The 25,780-nt window shown below is 39.5% G+C and overlaps 1 protein-coding gene across 3 annotated transcripts in view; it reads right to left on the reverse strand.

Moving 5' to 3' along the window:
• Positions 1–2,631: 2,631 nt before the first annotated feature.
• tll1 (tolloid-like 1) overlaps positions 2,632–25,780 on the reverse strand; it is a 43,492-nt gene continuing 20,343 nt past the window's right edge. Inside the window, exons 7-22 of one of the 3 annotated variants that reach the window (XM_065956695.1) lie at positions 25,477–25,582; positions 24,891–25,015; positions 23,355–23,470; positions 22,944–23,046; positions 21,917–22,033; positions 21,692–21,837; positions 19,984–20,179; positions 19,743–19,868; positions 18,538–18,698; positions 18,223–18,403; positions 17,713–17,835; positions 14,002–14,127; positions 10,285–10,412; positions 6,511–6,724; positions 5,788–6,038; positions 2,632–4,551 (exon numbers count right to left, since the gene is read on the reverse strand). In XM_065956695.1, coding sequence (XP_065812767.1) covers positions 4,417–4,551; positions 5,788–6,038; positions 6,511–6,724; positions 10,285–10,412; positions 14,002–14,127; positions 17,713–17,835; positions 18,223–18,403; positions 18,538–18,698; positions 19,743–19,868; positions 19,984–20,179; positions 21,692–21,837; positions 21,917–22,033; positions 22,944–23,046; positions 23,355–23,470; positions 24,891–25,015; positions 25,477–25,582 — 2,354 coding nt within the window. In that variant the 3' untranslated portion in view covers positions 2,632–4,416. The remainder of the gene's footprint in view (positions 4,552–5,787; positions 6,039–6,510; positions 6,725–10,284; positions 10,413–14,001; positions 14,128–17,712; positions 17,836–18,222; positions 18,404–18,537; positions 18,699–19,742; positions 19,869–19,983; positions 20,180–21,691; positions 21,838–21,916; positions 22,034–22,943; positions 23,047–23,354; positions 23,471–24,890; positions 25,016–25,476; positions 25,583–25,780) is intronic. The other 2 variants (XM_065956703.1, XM_065956708.1) reach the window with 2 other exon arrangements.

A 25,780-nucleotide genomic window follows, 5' to 3' on the forward strand; every position in this document is an offset into this window, starting at 1 on the left:
GACAGAGCAATCCTTCCACAATGTTGATCTGAAGCTTTTCCCCAGCTTGTTTATGTCACATGATCTTCCTCTGTTGAAGGAGTTCATCAAGTATTTTCAACAAGCTGAAATTTTCACATTTCATCGTAGAAGTCAAAAAGACAATCTTACCATGAGGTCCATTTGAAGCTGTTCTAGAGAATTCATCCAGATCCCATCATCTTCTACAGTAGATCTTATTTGCCAGGAGTTACAGACATTCACATTGCAAGCTGTCCTTAAACGTCCATCAGACAGTTCAGATTCAATATTTTTGACTTTGTGAGCTGAAGTTGACAAAATGTTTTTTTACCCGAAGGTCAATGTGTCACTTCACCTTAAATTAAATCATATTGCTTTATCTTCTTCAGTAGATGAAGAGCACCAAGTATCAGAGATGCACATTGTTTATTTGATGAAATGACTCTTAATATGAAGATGACACTGTTGTCAGTGGTTATAAGAGTGACCAGGATATTTGCACATAACATAAATACAGTGTACTCTTTAGATAAATAATGTCCCACAACATTTAGAAACAACAAGACAAGCAGAAATATAGTCAATGACGATAATGGTTTGTTGCTGTCCTGTATGTTTTTAAACTATGAATGTAAATCGCTAAATAGTAGAGGTATGGTTCATGGGTAAGTCTCAGCACTTTATCTCGAATTGTTGCACTTAAAGAAGAATGTTAATCTATAGACAACAACATGTAGACACTGACTTTTAGAGAGGCAGTACAAAATGTGGAATTTATAATGAAAAGCCTTGATTGTCTGTGTTTGTAGGTTTGTTTTTACAGAATGATTTAGGCCTTTGTTGGTGTTTATCTTCATATCTGTTATAAATTCCATATTGTTTTTGCTCCTGTTTTTGCACGAGAATCTGACGTTTGCTTTTTGTCCATACTACTTTAAGCACAAGTGTCTGTGGGTTCATTATGTTGCTGGTTGGTGGAAACAGTCTCAGTGATAGATACGTGAAGAAGATGTGAACTTTTGTAATTTGGATGGACTGTATTTTATCTTTGATAATTATATTAGTCAGACAACAGGTCTGAAGGTGAACTGTAGATGGAGCCAAAGTGAAAGCATTGAAGCAGATCTTGCTGCTGTGTCTTATCTTTAGACGGTCATACGCAGATATTGTGAAACTACAAGCCAAACAAATTAAATTAAATCCACACATGAACTCATGATAAAAATGAATATGAAACACAAACAGGTGTGAAAGTAATTTGACATGTGATTGATTTATGTTGAGTTCTAACCTCATAGAAGGTCAGGCTATAAGGAAAATTATATCAGGGAAGGATTGGCATTCATTACCCTCCACTGAAATGTTGTTTGGGATGAAAATTACAAATCACTTGCCAACATGACAAATTTGTAATATTTATAAATAATATAATATAATAATAAAAAGTATTTTTTTTTAAATAAATGAAGAATACAAAAGGTTTTATATCTATACTATGAGATAATAGATATCAAAGGGGCAACAACAAATATTAAGTTTGGTGTACAAAACTCCGAAGGCTTTCCACAAAAGAAAGTAAGAAGAAATAAATAAAGAGACTCTGCCTTGAACCATTCGTTAACATTAGAACTTCAAAAAACTCTTCTTAATTTCGCGGGAAACAGAGCAGAATAATCGTGACCCTGCACACTGAGCGCCCTCTAGTGGTCACATGGTATTAAAGCGACAGCTAACAGCTGGAGGTGTGTTGTTGACAGCCCAAGCTCATCAAACTGATCCTATAAAGGTAAGTGGCTTTTCCTCCAGATATCACTCAGCTGCTGTGTCTAAAATGTGTAAAAGAAAAGTCAAGTTGATTTCTGCACAGCAACATTATGGATGTTTCTAGAATATAGTTATTAAAGCCTTGATACGTTTGGATACTTTTTAGTATTTAAATACTTCCTTAAAAAAAGTATGGATCTCATGTTCTTGGCTCTTACTGTGCCTGTCACAATACCAGTACATTATCAGATGTGAACGGTGCTACTACTGCACAACAACAACAAAAAAGATCTGACCGTGTTTGGTGAAGGAAGTGTTGGTAAGGGCCCCTTTTTTTCCTGCCACCCGGATGACATATATTTAAATTATAACTTGGCAGCAATATGGCATAGCTATAATGAAGCTTTAGTTGAAACATGATCGAGAAACAAAAAATGTAAAGTCACCTATTGATTCACCAGTACCTCTAATGGTACCACTAAGTCTCAGTGGTTAAAACATGGTAAGTGACAGATATGCTGATAAGCAGATAGAGACTCTGAAAAGAGCTACAGTAGACTACTGGAGCTGTTTCCTTCTTTGCTCCGTCATTTTGGCTGAGCCAAGCTAAGCTGGGCAGCAGCAGCTTTATTTGTGTAATCAGTTACATATTACTCAAATTCAACACCGAACAATTCTAGATTTACTCTCAATACTCTATGGAAAATGATTTCTGTAAAATCAATAATATATGACAACTGAGGGTTAAAGAGAAAGAAAAACCCTTAAAGCCTAAAGAATCAATAATTGTCCCTAAGCTCAGAACTTGTTGTCTCGTCTAATCAGATCAACAAAACCGATCGAACAACAAAATGTCAATAATCAATGAAACAGAAATACAAGTGTTTATTTCAATGACTGATGCAGAGGACTCATGTCAGTGTCTCTTGAGCAACAGACACTGAGGTGGAATGATAAAACAAAACTACAGTGGATCAGGGTCACCTGGAGATTGGCACGTACAGTGATGAAAGATTCAATGTAAAATCATACAGTTTACACTCATACACACACATTATTCCTCTATATTCTCCTATGACACGCACTTACACATTTGCATTTGAACACAGAGAGGATGCATGCTGTGTGCACCTTATTTGTTTTTTCTTTATTTTACAGAACCTCGCTTCACTCCTCGCTCGAAAATACCAAGACGGGGGGGACAGAAGTGTGTGTTTGGGTGAAATACACACAAATGAGTTGTGTTTCTGCGGATATGTAAGTGTGTGTTTATGTATCTCTGAGAACAGCTACAAAAATTGACACACAAACACGCATGCACCATTGACACTATCTCACACACAGACTACATTTCCCATGTTTTTTGTTTTTCACAATAAGACCATTCGAAAACCCAAATTGATTGAAGCTCGCTGCCAAAAAAACTCATAAAACACTCCGCTGACTCAACACAGCGACCTCTGCATACATTTTGGTTCTAAGGCAAAGTTGTAGTTCCACAGGACAAGTGCTGTTGGTGTAGTGTGCTGTTTGCACGCCGACTGCATCTCTGTTACAAAGTCTTTACTTTCATCGGCAGTCGTCTGTCAGTCAGTGTAGTTTTATTTTTAGCACCATGGGAATCTCTCCTTCATTTTGAATTGTGTCACTCCAAGAGACAGCTGTGAAAATATTCCCTTTTCCGATATCCACTGGAAAAAAAAAAAGATTGGGCGTCGAGAGGTTGAGGTGGAAACTGAAAACATCCATAAAAAGTCGCTCCATTTGTTAGAAGATGGTTTTCATACTCAAAAAAAACACACACAAAGTATAATGCAAGGCTTAACATTAGCATCACAGATCATTCGTAAATTGTTCTTTTTTTTATTTCCATACACGATGGTCGTCAGCATAAGCTTTAAGCAAAAAGGACAACATGACGGCCTTCAGCCTTTAGTTTTTGTTCTCTTCTCTGTACACACATACACACATACAGTAAACACAATGTTTGTTTGTTTTTTACATAAGACATGAAATCAAATCATCTGCAGCCGTTCTGAGCTGGGTGGAACGGACCAGTTCCCAGGCATCAAAGGCAATAAAAATGTCTGTAGAGTTTCTGTGGACATGAGCAGCCATCTTATCACAGTAAGTTGCACACTTCAAGGACCAAGGAGTCAGAAAAGAACTCCCTTAATGGAGGCATTTTCTTCTTTTTTTTTTTAAGCCTTCGTTCCTTAAGCATCCATAGTTTATAATTGTGAATATTAATCTAATACATGTATGTGAGTGTTTATACTCCTGTGTTGCGTTTTTGCACCATTAGAGTATCTCAGTAAACTGGTTTGCATGTTCAACCACCCTCCCTTCACATTGAGGGTATCCAGGTATCCGGTGATAAATCTCCTCCACTCAATCCTCGGCGTATTTCCCCTAATTAGTCAAAGCTCCATTTTTTTTTTTTTTTAATATCTTGTTATTTTTCCCATCTCAGAGTGAGATATGGAGCCACGTAGCGAGGCAAATGTTTTAAGTGTTGTCTTCCTCCTCTGGCTGGCAAACGTCCACGTCTGCCTGCAGTGTCCAAAAAGAGGGGGGACAGGCTGTACTTTTCTGGTTGCCATGGTGAAGGTCAGGATTGCACAGAGATCAGAGGTCATGGAGCATCTAAAGTCATTTCCTGGTGTGAAGGCTCTCCTGGAACTTGGTGCTTGTGTAGCGGATGTGGAATCCCTTTTTGCTGATCGTGTCATCGCTGTGAAAACGGATCAGCATAGCTCCTCCGGGAGAGTAGATCCCCTCCCTGGGCTGAAGAAGGGACGGCAGAGAGACATGAGGAGAGACTGTCAGACATTAAGAGGTATTTTCACAGAATTAAATCAATTTAACTAAAAAAGTTAGTAAATCACAGTGTTTAGTTTCTATTTAGTCTCTCAAACTTTCTTACATCAGGTTATAAACTTTAAAGTTATCCTTGTTCATGTTTAAAGGATTGTAGTTGTAGATAAGAGCAAAAAGAGAGAGAGAATACCCAGCAGCTCAAGATGTTTCTCCTTCACTTTAATGACTAACAATGGCTTTAATAAGAGCTTTACATACGGTACATGTCATTTTGGTGTCATCTTGTATTCATATAACTCAAGCTTTGACTTACATTTAAGGTGCAGAAAATCTATTTCAATGGAGTAATTTAAATTTTTAAAAAAGTGTTTTTTTTAGATACCTTTTTTAATTTGCTGTACTTATTAAATAATTCCTAAATAACTTGCTATTCTTTACAAAGAAAACTTCATACTGAAATTCAGTACTGACCAGAAAGCTATAGTATGAGAATAGTAGTAAATAGTGGATTTGTCTACAAAAGTGAAACAGTCAAAAATGTTTAAAGAGGACATATTATACCCTCTTTCCACCTTTTCAAACAGTCCCCTGTGGTCTAAATGAAACATCTGTGCTGTGCTTTGGTCAAAATATAACATGAATCAAGCACCAGAGGAGGTTTGTGACCCTGTATAAACCAGCTCTATCAGAACGCTCCGTTTCGGTGTGTGTGTCTCTTTAAATGCAAAGAGCCCCCCCCCCCCCCCCCCCCCCCCTGAGTTTTCCCGGTAGACTTCACTCCTCTGTAGCAAGACTAAGAATGGCAGACCTGCGCAAAAGTTTTGTTCTAGGCCCGGGATGGAGTCCATGGGTGGAGATATCAGGGGAGGGAAGGGTATTTTTTTTAATGTCACAAGTTGAACAAATTTGAAACGGAGCACTTTTCTCTGTGTTGTAAGACTTCTGCACACCACAAACAAAGGACTGGATGGGTTTATTTCACATTTTGTGGGTGGGTAGACACTCAGGTTCAAAAACCCTGTAAAAGTGGATTTTTCATACTATGTCCCCTTTAACCTTACAGTGCTTGTCAACATATCCCATGAAAAGACTAATAATAAATTGACTGACATTTTAGATATCATAGTTCTGTTTCCCACAGCGCACCATTGTTGTCCCAAAACGTATAAAAACACATCAGAAAAGTCTTCAGACATTTCTTACCCCTGAACCGCAGAAGCGACCCAGTCGGTGGGAGTTGGCGTCGTACCCGTTGTACAGCTCAATGTAGTCGTAACCACAATCCGCTTCCTCCTCTACCTCAAAAGTGATGAAGCTCAGTTCCACGCCGTAGCCCTGTTCGGCCGTCAACAGCCAATCACAGTCAGTGTGACCCGGATAATTATTGTCTCCAAACTGAGCGTGAGAATAAAGGTTCTTCTGCCGAACTTCTGCCTTCAGCCGACCTCCACACTCTGCATGGTCACAGGAAAGAAGGACGTTTTATCTGGTTAGCGGTTTTGATTTTGATTTGTCCTCTTAAGACAATAAATTAAAGTCAGTCTTTATGAATATTTTTCATCTTGTATTCTCGCCTCAAAGCAACCTTATGTATATGTTAGTGTTTGAATGACTAGGCGACATGTTTTTTAATCATTCTGCCTTTTCTCTGTTGTTTCTGTTGCTCATTTATAACTGCTCAGGGTTAAAGTGTGGTTTATTTGATGCACTGTGCAGCTGTTTTTCAATGTGCTTCATAAATACAGTTGACTTGACTTGACTTGTACATGCAGTTGTGACCCACTAGAGGGAGATAAAGCTCCTAAAAAACTATGCAGGCTTGAGAAATAATGTAGGAGCCATTGACTTTGAGTGATGCTTTGGAGACTCAAAATCTCCCTCATTGTGGCACAAAGAGAGATATTTCAAATACACAGACACACATACCTGTCGAGTGAGTAGCCTGGAAACCCTTCCTTTGTACTGAAGCATCAGAAATGAAGCGGAGATACATCTTGTTCCCGGTGGAGACCAGCTGCTCCGGGATCTTACTGCCACACAATCGGCCCAAGATGGCGGCTGTGTCGCTGTCCCCGTCGAAGGCCTCCAGATGGTCGTATGCACACTCCTGATGCTGCTCGATCTCAAACTCATTGAAGGTCTGGAAAGTTAGAGAAAAGAAAGTGAGAGGTCACGGAGTGAGACATGAGTTGGTGTTTAAAGATCCACTTTGCCAACTGCTGTCCAGTTTGAATTGTGACCATTTTTTTGTTAAAATTACTTCCAAAGATTACTTTGAGAGAGCCTCTATAACCCAGAATACATGGGACACTTTTACTGAGATGACACATTGCTGTTTTTTTTCTTTTTCAAATGTAATTTTCCAAAGCTCCTGTGAGGGGGTTTTAGCTGAAACGGACAGAATTTAAAACTCGTGCCACCATATGACCTACAAGAGCAAACAAGATCATCAGAGAGAGGACTGAGTATTTCTGTATAGGGGTAGACAAAGAGTCACAATGAGTGATACATTTGACTGGTTAAAGGTAGCAGGATGAGATTCTTTGTGTTTAAAAGCACTACTTATACCTGTACAGGAGAAAATGAGGTTTGCTTTGTCCAGATGGGTTATCAAAACTGATACAAACCACAAGTTCCTCACATGAGCTTTAAGGTCCAAAAATGAAACTACATGAATGTCCATTCATTGCATTAGGATCCCATCAAAACTTTCAAGTTATTTTTAGAGATAACATTTTACTTAAACTTAAGATTCTCCTCTATGCTCTTTTATGGTTCTTTTAAAAGTGAAAGGAACGGATGTAAATAGTTGATATTGGCACTTTTCAATCAGGATAACAATATAGAAAATGTGAGGAACATATAAGGAACAACATCATCATTCATTTTGATTTTATGTTGTGTTTTTCTTCTTGTAACTGACTGACTGTAAGTCAAACATTCCTAATATTTTTAAACTGTTTTTTGGTCTCCAATAACTCCCGAGTAAATGATTTGGCTTAGTTGGTAAATGTGGTTTATTTTAGTCTTATATGTTTGTCTACAAGAAGACAAGTCCCAACTGAAATAAAACCTTATGTTGATCATTGAATGGATAACTCCTATATTAGTAGACATGCTGAGAATGTCCATTATCATTTCCCATGGCTATTAAACAGGTTTAACTTTTTCATAGCAAAACAAATACATTTCGACATTCTTTAACACATGGGACATAAATAGCCCCTCTGCTCCCCTTGAGCCGACTCATCACTTGCAAACAGGCACGCATGTACACTCTGTCACAATTCATAATCAAATCAAGTCACAATGAGTTGAGTCATAACACCTTGCAGACCTCTCCCACACATCTCTCTCATGCAACCACACACGCCACCTTTTCTTCTTTTTTTTTAAACCAACTTAAGTACCAAACCAAAGAAGAAAGAGGAGTAAAGGTAGACCAAAGTGAGGATGTCGTTACTCAGAGGGCAAGTGTTTGATTGTGGGGTCATGATGGCTTCCAGATGTTTCTTACTGTAGTTTACGAGGCACACCGTTTATGGAGTTGCTTACTACTCCAGAGAGAGTAAAGTGTGTGAATGTGTGTGTGTTTCTGAGTGACAGCGAGTGAAGACGCAATAACAGAGTGACCTTCACATCCCTGCTCAGATTTCTGGTATTAAATTTATCCTGCTGTGATGTCATTACCGTGAATAAAGAGAGCACTCCTGCTAATCTCAACACACAGACCAGCAAAACACACACACACAAGATTTGTGTGTTACTCACATGTTGTCACTCGTTGAAAAAACGAATGCAAAAACTGCTGAAGACGTTTCTCATCATCACAGCTCATGTACTATAATGTGTGTTTCTGTTACGTAAGCGGTGATTAGAGATTATCACAACGAGTTGTGGTTGATGATTTTAAAAACATGCATTGAGCTCAGGATGAGGCAAATCCAAATAGCTTGCAGATCGACTGACAGCCCTGTGTTTGTACAGTTTGTATTTATACAAACACATATTTAAATGTTTGCACCTGACTGTGTGTCCAGAGCCGAATTAAGTGTTCATACTGTACAGACTGCACTGTGTGTGTGTGAGTATGAGACTATTAGCATGGGAACGTGAGTGGACTTTAGTGGATTATCTGTGAGAATGTGAGCATGTGTGCCCCTCTGTTGGAGAGACACATTTGAATTTTAGCAAATAGATTTACTGTACATTTATTTTTGATTTGTTCATTCAAATTCAAATTCAAATACAAAAAATTGTATTTGTCCCCGGGGGGGCAATTCAAAGTGATTAACTGATATTTTGACCCATATCAACAGTGGATTGGAAATACAATTGAAACTTTCATCTAAAATGCGGACTTTGCCAAGTTACAGCTTTTCCTTAATATGTCAAAGGCAAAATCAATTAATTAAACCACAAAATCATTATTAATGGGCATTGTGGTCAGTGTATTTGTGCTTGTATCTACACAGTCTGTGCTCATGTGTTGGTGTTGAATGTATGCATCCCCAGGAAATCATTTTACGTTCTTGAATCTACAATAAAGCACATGGAAATTGGTATCAGTACTTTGAGAAGAATGTGGAGTAAGGAAAGCAGGCAAATAGTAACTTCAATGGCAGTAAGTAAGACAGAGAAAAGTAAAGAGCTTGTTGCAAACTGCTGTCCAGATTAAAATCTAAATATAACCTTTTCAAGTGCCCCAATGTGTTGAAACATCTTATTCATACACTTTAATATCTTGCAGGTATAAAGTGAATAATGCAGCTTGTTGTGCATGTTGCTGTCTGTGTCAGGCTAGTTAAAGGTGAGTTTGCTACAGAATATGGAACTAGAGGGCGAAGGTGTTTGTTTGGTCCTCATTTCTTCAACGCGCTGCCTAATGCTTAATGCAAAGTTTAACCACCAAGGTTAGACTTAGTTCTTAGTGTTTAAAAAGGTTGAGAATAGGGTTAGAGTTAGATTAAGGTTTGATAACTAAGGTTAGGGCAAAGTCTTGTGTCTGTACAGAAGGATGGACTTGAGAGTGTGTCTGTATGTCATCTTCATTTTGAAAGCTTGCATGCAGCACTCATTGTCTTCTATGGATTTACTTGAGTCAGCAGAAACTCCATTTGCATCAAAGCTTACGCTGCTTGGCAAACACAATCGGTTTGAGCTAATACACAGTGAGGGAGTCGAGATGATCTGCTCTCCTTTCTGCCTGTCTCAACATGCATAGATCAATATGCTGATTTATCTTTTAAAAAATGTACATACAGCTATATGACCTCAACAAATTGTGGAGAGGACTATTGGCTGTGACATAGAAATGTTTAAATGCACAAATGCATGCATGTGTGTGAACATGAAGGATTAACACAAACATAAACGCACACACGCAGAATGACACAAGGACACAGATGGCTGCTGCCCAAGGCCTCTTTCAAACGCATGAGCACACGCTTGCAGTTAGCCTGAATATACAAACGTGCACCCTCTTCCCCTTGCACATTTGGGCTTTAGAAGTGGAACATGGGAAAGAGAGAGTTTATCGAGGAAGAAAGGGGGAGGGAGGGAAGCCTGAGGCCTTTACAGAAGATTTGACCCCACAGACAGAATAATGTATTATTTTGAGGAAAGAATGAAGTCAAAAATGCGAAAGGAAAGAAAAATCCTTCCCAAGTCCAGAAATCTGCTCGATTTGATCACACTCACTATCTTGACTCGGTGTCCCGGCGTGGCTGTGATGTCCCAGGTGCACTCCTTACGGCTGGGATACTTGTCTGGCCAGTTGGGGCTGCTCAGGGTTCCACTGGGGCTATGGATCTTATGCTCACACTCAGCTGGACACACACACACACACACACAAACACACACGCAAGAAAGCGCACACATTGAGAGGAAGTTAAAATCATGGCTGCACAGGAAAAGGTCAGAGGAAATGGAAAGGGAACAGGAAGAGGAGAAATGAGAGAACTAAAAGAGAGGGAAAAGATTTCAAAGAACACATCCTGACGACACGTTCAGAGTCTATTTCACATGAACACATGCACGCATGCTTTTAATGCACACACTGCAACATTAGGCCACCTGTTTTTTGCATTAATTGATCATAGAACACCGAACATATATCTGACAGTAGAAGTTGTAATCGGAGATCATTTTGAACTTTGAAAGTGATCCCCATGTAGACAAAAACCAAACTCCATAGACCCAATGATAAGGTATTTCATTTGATTTCTTTTCCTTAAGCAGACTGTTTATAACCATTTCTGGCCATAGTACCTATTGAGTACCTGTTTTCTTAAATGTAAGCCCTTTGTTCTGTAAGGGGATTATTGGGAAAGCTTTCAGGCCGACTTCAGGATCCATTCTGGATTAATTTAGCAAGAACAGTAAAATGACGCTTTCAAACATTCCAAAAGGGATCACTGAACCATTTCACAAGTGTGAAAATGATGCAATGCCATCATGGACACAATTAAAAAGGCTACATCTCTGCATCTCATTGTTCTTATCTTCTCTAAAGCAACACATTTTAATAATGGGACCCACGTGGCTTCTGTTGTTTTCAAAAGGTAGGAACTGAGCAGACAATGTTATTGTTTTAGCATATTTATCAAGAATAGTGCTATAGTAAGGAGAAACTACTTGCAATACTTTGTTAGTGTCAGTGGTTTGGGATGGGCATCAGACTACAAATGACGGTTAAACTGGTTATACTGATGACAACACATCAGCTGTGGGCTATTCTATCATTCTAACAACTTTGTACAAACTGGTTGAAGCTGTAAACGTGCCAATCAACACGCTGCACATGTTTGTGTGTATGATGTGAGTTTAATGGATGCCATGAATGAAGGTGACTGGGGAGGCAGGAGGCATGCACACGACAACAAGATGTATTACACATTGACAGTTTTTATTTGGAGTCAGACAACACTGAAGAACCCATGAACAGAAGGAGGTGGATGAACTGACAAGAACAGTCGAATGAATTCATAAAGAGACGTCTCTAACACACAATGTTTTGAATACAAATGTCAACCCCCCCCCCCCAAAAGAGACTATTGTAACACATGATGCTCACAACTTGTGCAGTTAAGAAGTGTTGCTAACCCCATGATCACAAGTGTGATGTCTGACACAGCAACAAAAGAAGCTCCTCACATTCTCAAGTAAAAAAATAAATGTAAAAACACAACACTGCATCATATTATTACCAGTAAATTTAACCCAAAAGTATCAAGTTTAACATGTGCTTTCATACATAAAGAAATGATTAGACTGACACCCTGAGACATTGATGAATATGTTGTTGTTTTTTTGCCTTGGTTGCTTTCTTGTCTTTTATACTGCCAGTCTTACACAGTGTTACACACTTCTTGGCAGGTAAACTTTCAATTAAATGTGGAGCTCATATTAAAGGACCAGAGTATACGATTAAGTGTCATTCAGTGGGGAGATCCAATATCGCAACCAACTGATTAATCCCTCCCTTCTCACTATCTCTAAGCACCCTAAGTTTGTCCCATGTGGGCTCCAGTGGAAGCATGACATGGTGGTGCAACATGATGGGCTTAGTTAAGGAGGACCCGCTGCCCTTTAAATATCAAAGTCTGATTCTCAAGTAGCAAAAGCACAATGACTTGTATTTAAGGTGGTTATATACTTATATAATCTAGATCCCCCTTAATCCTACACACTGGTCCTTTCATTTAACATGCTAACAGATAATGTCACCTTCACACACACATTCTCTATGTATGTGGCTACGCAAACACAGACACAATCTGTGTGATGGAATATGGATTTACATGACTCTGCAAGGTTAGTAGGTCAGGCTGTTCAAATGCACACACAGGAAGACGGCGCTACATGCAAACCTTTCAAGGTCCCAGATGTTTGTAACATGAGCGTTTTTACGATCAACACAGGGAACCCTTTAGTGAGGTGTGTATGTGTGTATTTATGTGGTGTGTGTGTGTAAACGTTCAAAAGTTCAACTTCAAAGAGATGAGTATAATATGTCAATTCAACAGTTTGTGTGTGTGTGTGTGTTCATGGGCATGTGCTAATAGCTTTATATAAATTATGTCAAACTGAAATCTTGTTCCCTGTCTCTCTGTGTCTCACACAAACACACACTGAAGTGAACACAGACTTGCAGGCAGAGCTGTTTGAAGTATTTTGAGACAGGTCTAGGTTGAGTTACAAGTCTTTCAGAGTAAAGCCGTTTTCACATATACACTCCTGAAAATATCTAGAGAATTTCAGGAGGTCTGCTCCTAAAAACGTCCTGATCTGGTTGTTCACATTAATGCAGCAAAAAACTATCCTGGACGGGCAGGAGGGAGGTGGGTGGTCTCCTGAAGCACAGTATGACATGATGTAAAAAAGAATGACGCAGAAGTGGTGGAAGAAGCAGCGGAAACCGCTATAGGACGTTATGAAGTGAATATTTGCCTTCATACCAATGCTACATGTAGTTTGACAGAATCACAGTATCAACAAAAGAACGGAGGAGACCATACTGGCCAACAGAATACGTAACGCAGCCGTTAAAGGCCGTGCACGGAGACTGTATACAGTCTAAATGTGTACACCAGTCACAGGTAATAGACATTACCACCCCCTCCCATCTCACTTGGACTTTTTGTGAAAACAATCCAAAGACGCTCGCAGGAGAATCTCTGGATAAAGTCTGATGAAAGGTTTGGCTGTTTGCATTCACACATGCAGCTCAACCCAAAACTGCAGGAGTTTTATGCAGGTGTGAAAGCACTATAAGTTAGCCCCTAGACCAGATCCAGTATCAGGTCAATGAAAAAACACTTAATTATTGGAGTAATGTCATAATTGATCATTAAATAACTTTCTTTTGTTGTTTATTCCTGTTTTAATTTCACTTAACAAGGTGCAGTCTGCCCTGCTTTTTGTCTTTTTGGTTTTTACTCCTTCTCTCATGGATCAGTATGATCAAAATTACAGACAATTATGAAACTCTGTGAGGTATCTGGCTCTTTAGAATTGCAGCATAACATGACACATCATTATCAACATTTAATTATAGGCTGTGTTAATAATGATTTCATGGTTTCATTTATATTTACCTTACTAGATCAAAGCTTGGGATTCAACCGTTTTCAAGTGTAAAATCTGACTGCCTTTTTAAGTTTAGTCTACAGCTCTGCCTGCAGGCTCCAAGAACAAATGAATGTATGCAAAAAAAAACAACCTTGTCCTAAATGGAAAGGACCAGTCTGTTGTCATGTGGATCCTGATGTGGATAAACATAGTAAGGGCTGTATGATGGCCGATGACTGTTCTTGTGAATAAGCGCATGCTTGTGTGAATGTGGCAGCACATGCATGTGCACTCCAAAGTTTTTATGCCAGTGTGTGTGCTGATGTGAATGTGAGTGGAACCCACCTTCCTTACAGTCATGTTTGTTCTCATGCAGTACAAAGCCGTGGCGACACTGACAAACGTAAGAACCCACTGTGTTGATGCACTCGTGCTGGCAGCCTCCGTTGTCCTTGCTGCACTCATCTTTGTCTGTGAGAGACACACATGCAACACATCACTCATGTGGAAACAACAAGAAAGTGACGGGATGCAAGGCGGGGGGGGGGGGGGGGGGGGGGGGGAGGGCAAAACTGGTGAAACAGTGGTAGGAGGGGAGGGCCAAGCAGAAATCAAACAAACTAGAAAGGGGAAGTTAACAAAAGAAATAAGACAATAGACACAAAAAGGGGGGAAAATGGCAAACAAAGACAAACATGAATACAAATACACAGATAAAACACCACACAACAGGGTCACATATGTTAAAACAAGGTTTAAACTTTATGACTGGACTTGGTGTTCAAGCTAAGAGAAAGCGTCAATTAACATCATGCAAAATCCCCTTTCCCAAACGGCACTCCCAGTTATTAGCTTAGCAGCCGTTACAAAGCACAACAGAGCTTTGGATTTCTCAACACTTTGTGCTAGCATTTCCTAAACCTAACACGGGAGAGGCATAGTGCAATGAAAGTGTAAACAATGCCTGTTTTTACGTGAGCTGTAAACATTAAATGACATCCAAAGATTAAAATAAAAAACATTAGAGGAAAGCACATGAAATAAAAGTAAGTATAAAGACAGCAACAGGCGACTGCAAAGGGTTAAGTAAGTTAGTCTGTGTGTGGTTCTGTTGGCCTGTAACACTGTCTTTGTTCTTCTCTTCTGGTTCATGGTCATTGTCGCCCTGTGGTCAAACTCTCTGACCATAACAGCTGCTTACAGATCAGCTGTGCTCTCCTGGGGCCAGACCACCACTGTTAAATCTGTCTGATCTGTCAGCCGAGGAGCAACTGTGAAAACTGACAAAGCTTCTGTCTTTGCATCTTGAAGCTTTTATTTTTATTTTTTCATTAACCTACGAAATATACTGGAAACTTACTTATCTGGGATTTTTGTTGTTCACTATCACACTGCATGGTCGGATATATGGACCCCCAAAAATCCTTGGGAAAGGAATTTAATAGGATTTAGTATTTGAATAGTAAATTAACACCTTACTTCTGTTGCTTTTTTATGATAGGTTTGTGTTTTTTTGGTATTTGTACCTCCTGCGTTTTAAGATTGTGATAAATGAGTAAATGTGAAATATTTAATAGACGTTGGTTATGTTAGCTTAGTTTGTTGAAAAGCCCACTGCCAAGCACAGGGATCTTTGATTGAAATAAAAACTCAACCCCTTTTGAAAAAGACCCCTTAATTGAGTTTGCTAAGAGTATAGTTACCACTAGAGGTCGGGGACAAAATCCATTTTTGTAAAAATCAAGCTTCTTATCTTCTGAGATTTTAAATAGATTCATAACTTCCAAAAATGTATTTTTTGTTTTGGCTAGTCAGTCACTCCCTGCTAAATGCTAAGGCTAGCTCTTTAACTCATTAGAATGCCAAATGGAGCAGCAAGAAATTCAGACAGTCTCACAGATGACTGGAGTAGATCCTGAAGTATGTACTAAATCAAAAATAGACTTTGAATTCATGATCCATGATTTCAGAATCGTTTTGAATCAAAAATAGATTCCAAATCGAATCGTGACCCCAAGAATCAAAATCGAAGATTCCCAGCCATAGTTACCACTATTGAGACTGTACACTAAATGCAAAGTTACGCCCTGCAGTGGTTTATTTTTAGTTGGGTTCACAAACATCATATTTACATCCTGTGTCCATTTAAAACTTATCCTTATTAAAGCTATATGCAGTGGTTTCAAACCCTAGGCCTGATCTTGAGTTGGCTGCACAGTTTTCATGTTTTGTCCAAACCTTTATACACATTGCCCAAAATTTAGCCTTGCATATTTGGTATTTTTGGAAATGTAAGGACCTCAACAAAAATACTTATATTGAAGTTTTATTTCTAGCTTGAACAATGTTTTGGCTGCACTGTGTGAGTTCATAAAGATGGAGCCGTTGGCAAGCGGCTGTATGTTATGAGGTCAGTGTATGGAAGTATCTGTAGACTGAAAAGAAAATCCGAAGCAACACAACTGAGGTGTTTTTTTCTTGTTGCTCAGTTTTTCTCCCTCACCCTTCTAAACACGTCTTCTCCTCACTGAGGCTGGGTGTAACTATTAACAAAGGCTTTTAAGGAACAGAGCGGGTAGACTTCAAAAAAGTGATGGTGTCTCTGACAGAAACAGAGAGATGGGAGATTTGTAGATGGCCACAAAGAAAAGCAGCGAATGTGGGAGATAGAGAAGAGAGTGGTTGTGATTTCCTATAAAGAGATGTGGGATTACAGTCTCACTTCTACTCAAGAGCTTCTGAATCAACCTAGATCTGCTTTTAATGAAACCACTAAATCCTCCTCTGTGTGTGTCTCTCTCTCTTTGTGCTCATGTGTGAGTCTGTGTCTGTGGTGGTATTACGATGCTATTGTGGGCTCAGTCTCGTCCTATCACAGGCTAAGAAGCTTTGCAGTGGATGCTACACAGTGCTCATTGTAGCTTTCGTCAGGTCAAGCAACACAATGTCCACATGCACACAAACACGCGCCCACTCGGATGGATTAGTCGTGTGTGGGAGGCTGAAGGGACCTCCCTAAAGCTGCTGGATTTCTGCCATCCCAGAGCTATCGCTTGAAGCGTCTGACAATACCAGATACACTTACACAGCAACTTTGGTCACACACAAACACCCTGACATGATCTCTGTCTGATGAAGTAGTTTCTCTTTGCTAACTGCTCCTGTAGTTGAATGTTTTCCAGTGCGTCCAGTTGACATTTGTATTCCTCTGAGGGAGGGAAAAAACGCTGAAAATGTTACACCGAAGTTGCCTTTTGGATCAGGTATCCATTTCCCTTCTAGTTACTGTAAACACTAAACAGTAATAAAAGAGAAAATTTGATCTTATCTTTGTGACAACTTCCTAAAATTGTTAATTTTCCAATGTGAGCGTCCAACAAATTCATCCCTGCAAAAAGGCGAGTAGGGGATATTTGTTGTGTGTTAATGTGGATATCATAGATTTGTCTCAATTCCATACATCATATTTATTTCTTTTCACTGGCTGTACTTTCATTTAAAAGCGTAGTGGATATAGTAATAAACAACAACATTATTATTTTCAGAATTTGACTGATTCCCAATTTAAGACAGGCTGTAAACCTCCAAAAGTAGCAGTTTGACTGTCATCCATTGTTGCTCATCACTAAAAGAGTACAGTACACCACTTTTGTGTCCCTCATGCAATGGAATAAAGATTTTTTTAACTAGAGAAATATATCAAATTATGGCAGATGTATGTAGCATCACACAAATGATATAAGACTTTTTTTCAATCCAATAAATTTTGATCCTCTGTTTATATTTAGACCATTACAGCAAACCAAAGTCTATTTGTCATAATGACAACATTATTCAGGTAAGTATTTCTTAAAAGATACTATTGTATCATCACCCATCTCTCTTGTTACTTAGAAATTGTTGTATGTGAAATGGAATTGGGACAAGCACATGTTACCCTCTGAAGAAGAATGGATTAAACAATGATCCACTTCGTTAAAACAGGATCTATCCATTCCCCTCGTCACGTGGTAACACCAGAGCCAATCAGAGACGCCGACTGTGAGGCCATGTTACCTCTGACCTTTGATGAGGTTGCCAGCTTGTTGTTGACATGGCCACGAGTGGGGGAGCGACCGCGCTTTATGTCCTGGCATGACTCAAACACAATCATACGGTCCTGACACAGAGTCAGCTTGTCTGAGGGAGAGAGGGCAGAGTGCAGGGTGGGTGCAGGGAGGGCTGAGGGCCGCTGCAGGCTCAGGAGACACAGCATGACAGCATGACAGACACACACAGCGTATGTACACTGGCAGAAAAACAAAGGGGGTATGCACACAAATATGGAAAACTTCATGTTTACTTGACCATACACTCAGACATACACACACGTCTACACACAGTAGGTGTATTGCAGTTTAATTCAATAAAAAATAGTTTAATTCAAAATAAAAATCCCATTCCTGATGAGCATAACACATACATACAAACAAAAAGAAACACACACACACACACACACACACACACACACACACACACACACACACACACACACACACACAGACAAAGATGTAACACGTGTCTTACCTGAGAAGAAGTGAGCTTTGAAGCCTTTCTTTGATACAGTGTTGTCGGACTTGAACTCGATCCTCATGTTGTTGTATTGAGACGTGATGACTTCAGGGACCTCCGTGCCACAGTATTTACCATGCAGCTTTGAGTCTGATGAGAGGCCGCTACGCACCTCCACATAGTCATATTTACACACCTACACACACAAAAAAAGGCTTGAGTAACACTCATTTTTAATGACGGATACTTTAGTTAGCTTCTTCCATTCTACTTTTTCATTGAAGCACAGCACAAGAGCACACAAACACACACACACACACACACACACACCTCGTTTCCTTCCAGCTCGAAGGCCTCGAACTGCATGGAGATGCGGTACTGAGTGGGAGCGACCACCTGCCACACACAGTTCTTGTTGGGTGGATACTCTTTAGGCCAGCCAGGAGTGCTGATGGTCCCGTTCAATTTAGAGAGGAGGCCACCACATGCAGCTAGCAACAAAAACAAAGAAACAAATCAGACACACATACATTCATAAAAAAACTTTGTATAACAACAACTATAAAACCTTCTATAAAGGTAGTATTTTTTGGGCAATCCAATATATTTATTTGAGCCTAACACACTAATATAATCAGTCGTTTTTGACAAATTTGCTTTCAGATGCACTATCTAAGTTATTCATCACACAACTACATCCGCTCAAATCCACAAGTTTCCAGTCTGAGCTGACATGTTTCATTGGCTGGTTTCGAGGTGAGGATGATGATTCAACCGCTAAAATTTGAAAAACACAGCTGTGCACTGCATTTATTTTTAGCCAGAGGGATTCTTTTACTGATATGGTGTAGGTATGGTTGGAATGTGGAGGACAAACAGGTACGTCATTGTCTGCAGTCTGTTTTTACTGATGATGCCAATGGGAGTATTTGTCATAGAGGAACCGGACATCGCTCAAAGGAAAAGTGAAATATCTATGGGAACTACCTGTTTTTTTTCACTACCTGTTTTTAATTTCATGACACGTAACACGACACACATAACACAAAATATGTGTACAGGTTAACAGATGTTTTCTTTGTTTGTTATTGTTTTACTTGACCTTGACCCGTGTTGGGCAAAATTCCTTCCAAAAAATGAGTCACAATTTAAAAATCCCCTTTTCTAAGCCTTTCCCCCATAAGGAAGGATTAAAAAAAACATATCTTAAAAAAAAAAAAAAAAAAGCTGAATGACAATTTGGATGTGTCTCTAGAAGAGCTTTCTCTCTCTGCAACAGATGTGGTTTGTCTGATGTTTCGGTATGTGGGTCATCACAGGTAGTTAATTTATTTTTGCGGGATTAAAGGACCTTCACAGCATTTGTGGGATTGGAACAGCGAAGCATGTGGCTTTGTGTCCGAGGGATGTTTTTTCCTGTTGATGGAGGCTGTTCGGATGTTTTTTTTCTGATGAGTAACAGTCATATCCTACAGAAACACACAGCTTGGTAACAAAGGAATGTACAAACAACACTGATCCCAGCGTACAGTTACCTTCACAGCTCTTCTTGTCAGGAGCTAGTTCATAGCCCGGGTCACAGGCACACTTGAAGCTGCCGAGAGTGTTTACACACCTCTGTTCACATCCACCATTGTCTGGCTTGGCACACTCATCCTCCTCTGGAAAACATACACGTCAGAGCACATATGCACACACGAAACAATGCTCTGGTTACAAAAATCAAGTGAAAAAAACAAACTCAACTGACACACACACACACACACACACACACACCTTTGAAAAAGTTTGCAGCAAAGCCAGCCTTGTTGACTGTCCCATCCGAGACAAACTTCATCCACAGTGTGTGTGAGGTGGAGCGCACATCTTCAGGTTTGTCGTAGCCACAGAATCGACCAATCAGAGGGCTCGTCTCCAGAGGGCCATCCCTGACCTCTAGGTAGTCATAGGCACAGCTGTCGTGTCTCTCAATCTGCAAACATATATATCTAGTTATACTTGAGCACACAGAGAGGATACATGACACTACTTTGAGTATAAGCATATATGGAGTCACCATCAAATGTCTCTGTGGTACAACAGACTAAATATAATCAGAGGCACAACATTTCCTCCTTTTTTTGACTGCTCAAGATTTTCTGATCAAATACCTGCTGTAAATTTTAGCAGCTACTTAAATTTGATCCCTAGATTACAACCCATTGGTTTTCAAGCTGGGGTCCAAAGATCTCACGGGGAACCACTAGTTTAACGGAATCAGGCAGTATTGTGAAGAGTTGTTATCTTTAGTGAGACATTGTCATTCATCTTTTTTTCTGTGGGGTATAGGGCAAATTTTTCTTTCTTTACCACAACTTGTTTCTGTTGGAAGTCGGAATTCTTTTCTAGCCTCTCAAGTTGAAGCCTGATTTAAACAATGGTCCACACAGATTAGAGGAAGTCTTGGCTGGAGGACCTTCACAGTCCTAATTGGCATCACCATAAGACCCCCCCAAAAAAAACCTTGCTTCCAAAGGTTATATTCTCATCAGTTGATAGCCGATGGGTTGGGAGATTGAGCTGCAAATGATGTGGCTTTGGTCTGTTATTTAGAGCTGAGCTAAAGGAAGTTAAAACAAAGCACTGTGACAGGCAATATTGAGAGGACATGCAGTTTATGTGAAATTAACGTCTGATCTACTACAGCTCTTAACATCTTTATTCAACTTGATTCTGAAAGATGAATGGTTAATCATTCCCCTGCACAGAGTTTAGTGTGTATGCCTCTTTTTTGTCACAATGAAAGGCCAAACATTGGTTGGAGTTAGAAAAATCCAACTAGCTAAAAATGAATTCTTATCTTTGAAATGATTACTTTACTTTAGTAATTGCATAACAATAGAATGGACAAGAACACAAGATGTGTGGATCTTAGCTCCTGTGTGAAGGTCTTATGAAGATCTTTGACCTCACTTGTGTGAAGTTGGTTGGTCACAGATTGAGTCGTTTAGCACACTGACATTTTTATTGCATTCTAACTAATCCAAAACTGCTTTGTGTCTCTGTACACACACACACACACACACACACACACACACACACACACACACACACACACACACACACACACACACACATACACACACACACACACACACACACACACACACACACACACATACACACACACACACACACACACACACACACACACACACACACACACACATACACACACACACACACATACACACACCACAGTTATTAACTTCCTAGAAGCTATAAGAGCGTGAAATTTGACCCAGACATTCCTGAGCACACACATAGGGACAGAAGGGTTGAAAGACAGAGAAACACACACACAGACACACACATTTGCATACACACACACACACACACACACACACACACACACACACACACACACACACACACACACACACACACACACACACACACACACACACACGCACACACACACACACAAACACAGACAGTGAGTCACCTCAAAAGCCTGAAAGCTGAGTCCGACGTTGTATCCCTCGGACACAGTGATCCTCCACACACACTCTTTAGAAGGTCTGTAGTCATCGGGATAGTTTGGAGACTGAATCTGTCCTGAGTCTTTGGTGATTTCACCTCCACAGATCGCTGCACAGCAGAAACACACAGAAATCTATTCATATATTTGTTTATTTTTCTATGTTTGATTTGCAGGCAGTGGAGTTACCTTCATAAATGGCGGCAAAGCCTTTTCCCACCCAGTTGCTGCTACTGCGGAACTCAATCCACATCCTGCTGTCAGTCGAGATCAACACATCAGGAACTTTATCGCCACAAAACCTGCCTGTTAAAACACACACATAGAGACCAACCATGTGAGAATCATAACTTGAATCATGCAGGGATTGTTGAATTAATACAGACGTTTAACTTTGTCCAAGTAAAACACTACAACAGTTTAAACCTCATTCCAGAGACTCCACTGCTCGCTTGGTTACATTCCCTGATGATGTGGTGCTAATGTCAGCCTGAACACTTAATTATAATCAGAATTTTAATCTTCAGCCTGAGCATTCACACAGCTAAAGGACAATGTGCAAACTGTGGCACCAAGCCTGCACACTCCAGCCGACGTGGGATGCTCTAAAAAAAAATAGTTTATGAAATTATTTAAGGTGTATATTGTGCAGGGAAACAAAAGGGAAAATAGATGGATAGGGTTCACATAATTCCTCAAAGACAAGAAAAGACGGATCTCATCCAGATGTTTTTACATATTTTAGTATAAGTTAACATCAATTTTATGATATGAGCATAAAGGACATTGAAGCTGGGGAAAAAAACAATTCAAGAGAGCCACCACTACATTAGTTCACTCATCAAGACTGAGTTATTAAAGAAGTCCATCCTTAGGGTGTTCTATGAACTTTTTCCATAACCTAATGTAAAAAAAAAAAGGCTGTTCTAAGGCTATACCAGAGATTTGCTCCCAAATTGTCATCATGATAATTTTGCTCTTCAATCCACATCAGCTTGAATGATTTTTTTAAATGTTATATTTATATATATTCGATTATATAGTAATTTTTCCAGCTGAGGACGACCCTATAATCATTTAACAGTTATTCAGTGCAAGTTCAGCAGAATGATAAGATAAAGAAGGAATCCGAAAAAAGAAAAGGCACAAATGTCTCCCTGTGTTTATTAGCGGGTAATAAGTGAACCAGTTTTGTCTGACTGCTGCCTGATCTTACCGAGCAGTGGAGCTTTCCTCCAGTATCCATCCCGAACCTCTATGTAGTCGTACCAACACAGACTGCTTTTATACAGATCCATGGTGGTGAAGTTCAGGACTATCTGAAGGGGAGAAAGTAAATATTCAATAAACATTAACTATACCTAAAACAGATGTTTACACTTCAGAGAGCATTTGGCAGTGGATGATACCTGAAGTGTTTGAGATAATCAACATGCAGTTGATGAGTTTGTTTGATCGATGTTGCATTCAAATTAACTCCACTGCTGTATGCTTTGTTTGTTTGTTTGTGTGTGTGTGTGTGTGTGTGTGTGTGTGTGTGTGTGTGTGTGTGTGTGTGTGTGTGTGTGTGTGTGTGTGTGTGTGTGTGTGTGTGTGTGTGTGTGTGTGCGTGTGTGTGTGTTTTCACCTTTTCTCCTGGTGTAACAGATATTCTCCAGACACAGTGTGTGTATGATGGGTATCCGTTGGGGTAACCAGGAGACGAGAAGTTGCCTGTTGACTCTTGGAGCGTCTCTCCACATGCTGCAACGTACACAAACACACACATACAAACAAACACACACACAAACACAGAGGGAGTTACATTTATGTGGTTAGTCCTGCTGTCAAGTATAATCCACTCAGCTGTTTACTGAGTCTTATGATCTGTACATTACCAAGAACACATGGCTCTCATATATATTATTACGCCCATTCTTCCACTGCCAATTTACTAAAATAAATACACAACATATTTTGTGGAAAAAACATCTTACACACTGCCAGAGTTTAAACTGTTATGACATGTATTTATGATACAGAAAACAGTGAAGTAATTAAAGTTACCCTCCCAAACAAACTCATATTTCATGTTGCTTTTGGCTTGTTTCAGATTTACATGATTGTGGCTGCAGTGTGCATTTGTATTCTTGTTTGTGTGACTATACATGAGATTTCCCACCACAGTCACAAAGCAAAATTAAGGATCGCCTTGTAGAAGAGTCATTTACTGAAACATTAACAGATTTTATTTATCACAAAGAAAAAAAAAGTAAGGAAATCTGTTAACAGCTGCGTGTGGATTAGAGGTAAAAATGTTCTGACAATATTGCTCTCTTTGTTCTTCATTCTGAGGTTTACGCCGTTGCTCCCTCGCAGAAGGAGGTTAGCCAAATGTGCCCCTCCTATCCCATCATGCATGCTGTTTTCCCCCCACAATGCCCTGGGGCTCTGTTCATCTGTCAGTGAATATGGTATCCCTCAAATATGACCTTATAAGGTTGAAGTTGTCTCTATTTCCAGCTGGGACATGCAAACAGTCATGTTCCTACTCCAGCAGCAAAATACATTTAGTATTATTATATACACAGTTTTTTTTATTATTGTATTTAAAAAAAGAAGTAAATTACTGCCATATCCTCAGTAATATGAAACAAATATATCACTTGAAATACATAAAGATGCGGAAAATAATTGAAAATAATTAAATACATGAACCAACACATGATGCAACAGAGACTTTGATGGTTTTATCCGATCTGTTTGTCTCGGATAAGAACATCATGCGCACACTGTGACCTAAAGTGTGAACTCTTCTTGGAGGTTGTTAGTGTAAGTGTGTGTGCCAAAAAAGAGGTGGGACCATTTTTAGCAATGAACCTTTGCAACATCACGGCACGATCCAGATCACGTCAGAACCATACAACAGGGACACTAGTGACAGCCAGAGCAGCACGGGTGTGTGCAGGAATTAAGGAAAGGAGGGTTTTTATGTGTGTGAGACCCGAAGACAGAGAGGGGAATCACATGCAAAAACATATTACTCAATTTCACTCAATGCCTTGGAGAGTGAAGGGGTGGGCTAATTTTACAACAAGTAAACAGATGTCATCTTTTGTTTCGACAACACACACACACATTGATATTCATACTGTGGTTTCATAGTAAATATATCAATCAGTACCTGGACATCTATACAGCTTCCTTGCCTGTGCAATGTCTCCTTTACTGAGCCTGGTCCGCTGGCCAATAGCAGGCCTGACCCCGTTTTCGTCTCTGGATGGAAGGATGGTGTCGAGGAACATCCCCCTGCAGGGAGGAGACAAGAGCGTCAACACACATTTCCAGGAAATCAAATAAAAAGATTTCAACATATAATTTTCCTCAATACAGCACGTTATAAGTTATGTGCTGAGAGCAGTATGACCTAATGACCCCACAAATGTGGAGAAATTTGCTTGTCTCATATGTGGAAACCAGAGATCAGTCTCACTGTCAAAAAGGCTGATATGAAAGGAATTTAACACTTGAAAATATATTTCAGGATTAAAAAAAAATCTGTTTTATTGCAATGGTGGTTTATTTTTTCAAGTTTCTCCTTAACTAATTGTATAAAAGCTGTTAATCTACAAAAATAAAGTCTGATGGAAAAAACAATATGCTAGTTTCACAACATCACAGAGGAGAAAAATCTGTTTTTGCAGCTTGTGTAACTGATCTATTTTGTAAACTTAACACAAGTCAATGGATGAGATTGTGCCGGCGGTTACCGTGAGAAGGTGTTTCTGGCGTAGTGCATGATGCTGTCAAAATCATATGGCTCCCCCAGAGAGTTGACCTCCCCCGGCTCCATCTTGAGAAAGTTATACTCCTGGCCTGGAAATCACAAATATGATGAAGACAAACATACATTTACAAACAGGCTTGGGCAGCAGCATTAGACAGTTATGTTTAATATTCAATTAAAAAAAAAAACTTGCATGAACAGTGCATCATTTAAAAAGCATTTAGTACATTTCTAGTAGTACCATGGTGCAGTGATATTGAATATTTTTCCAAAAAACACAACGTTCA

The sequence above is a fragment of the Labrus bergylta genome, chromosome 1 (genome assembly GCF_963930695.1).
Source record: "Labrus bergylta chromosome 1, fLabBer1.1, whole genome shotgun sequence".
In the NCBI taxonomy this organism is placed as follows: domain Eukaryota; kingdom Metazoa; phylum Chordata; class Actinopteri; order Labriformes; family Labridae; genus Labrus; species Labrus bergylta.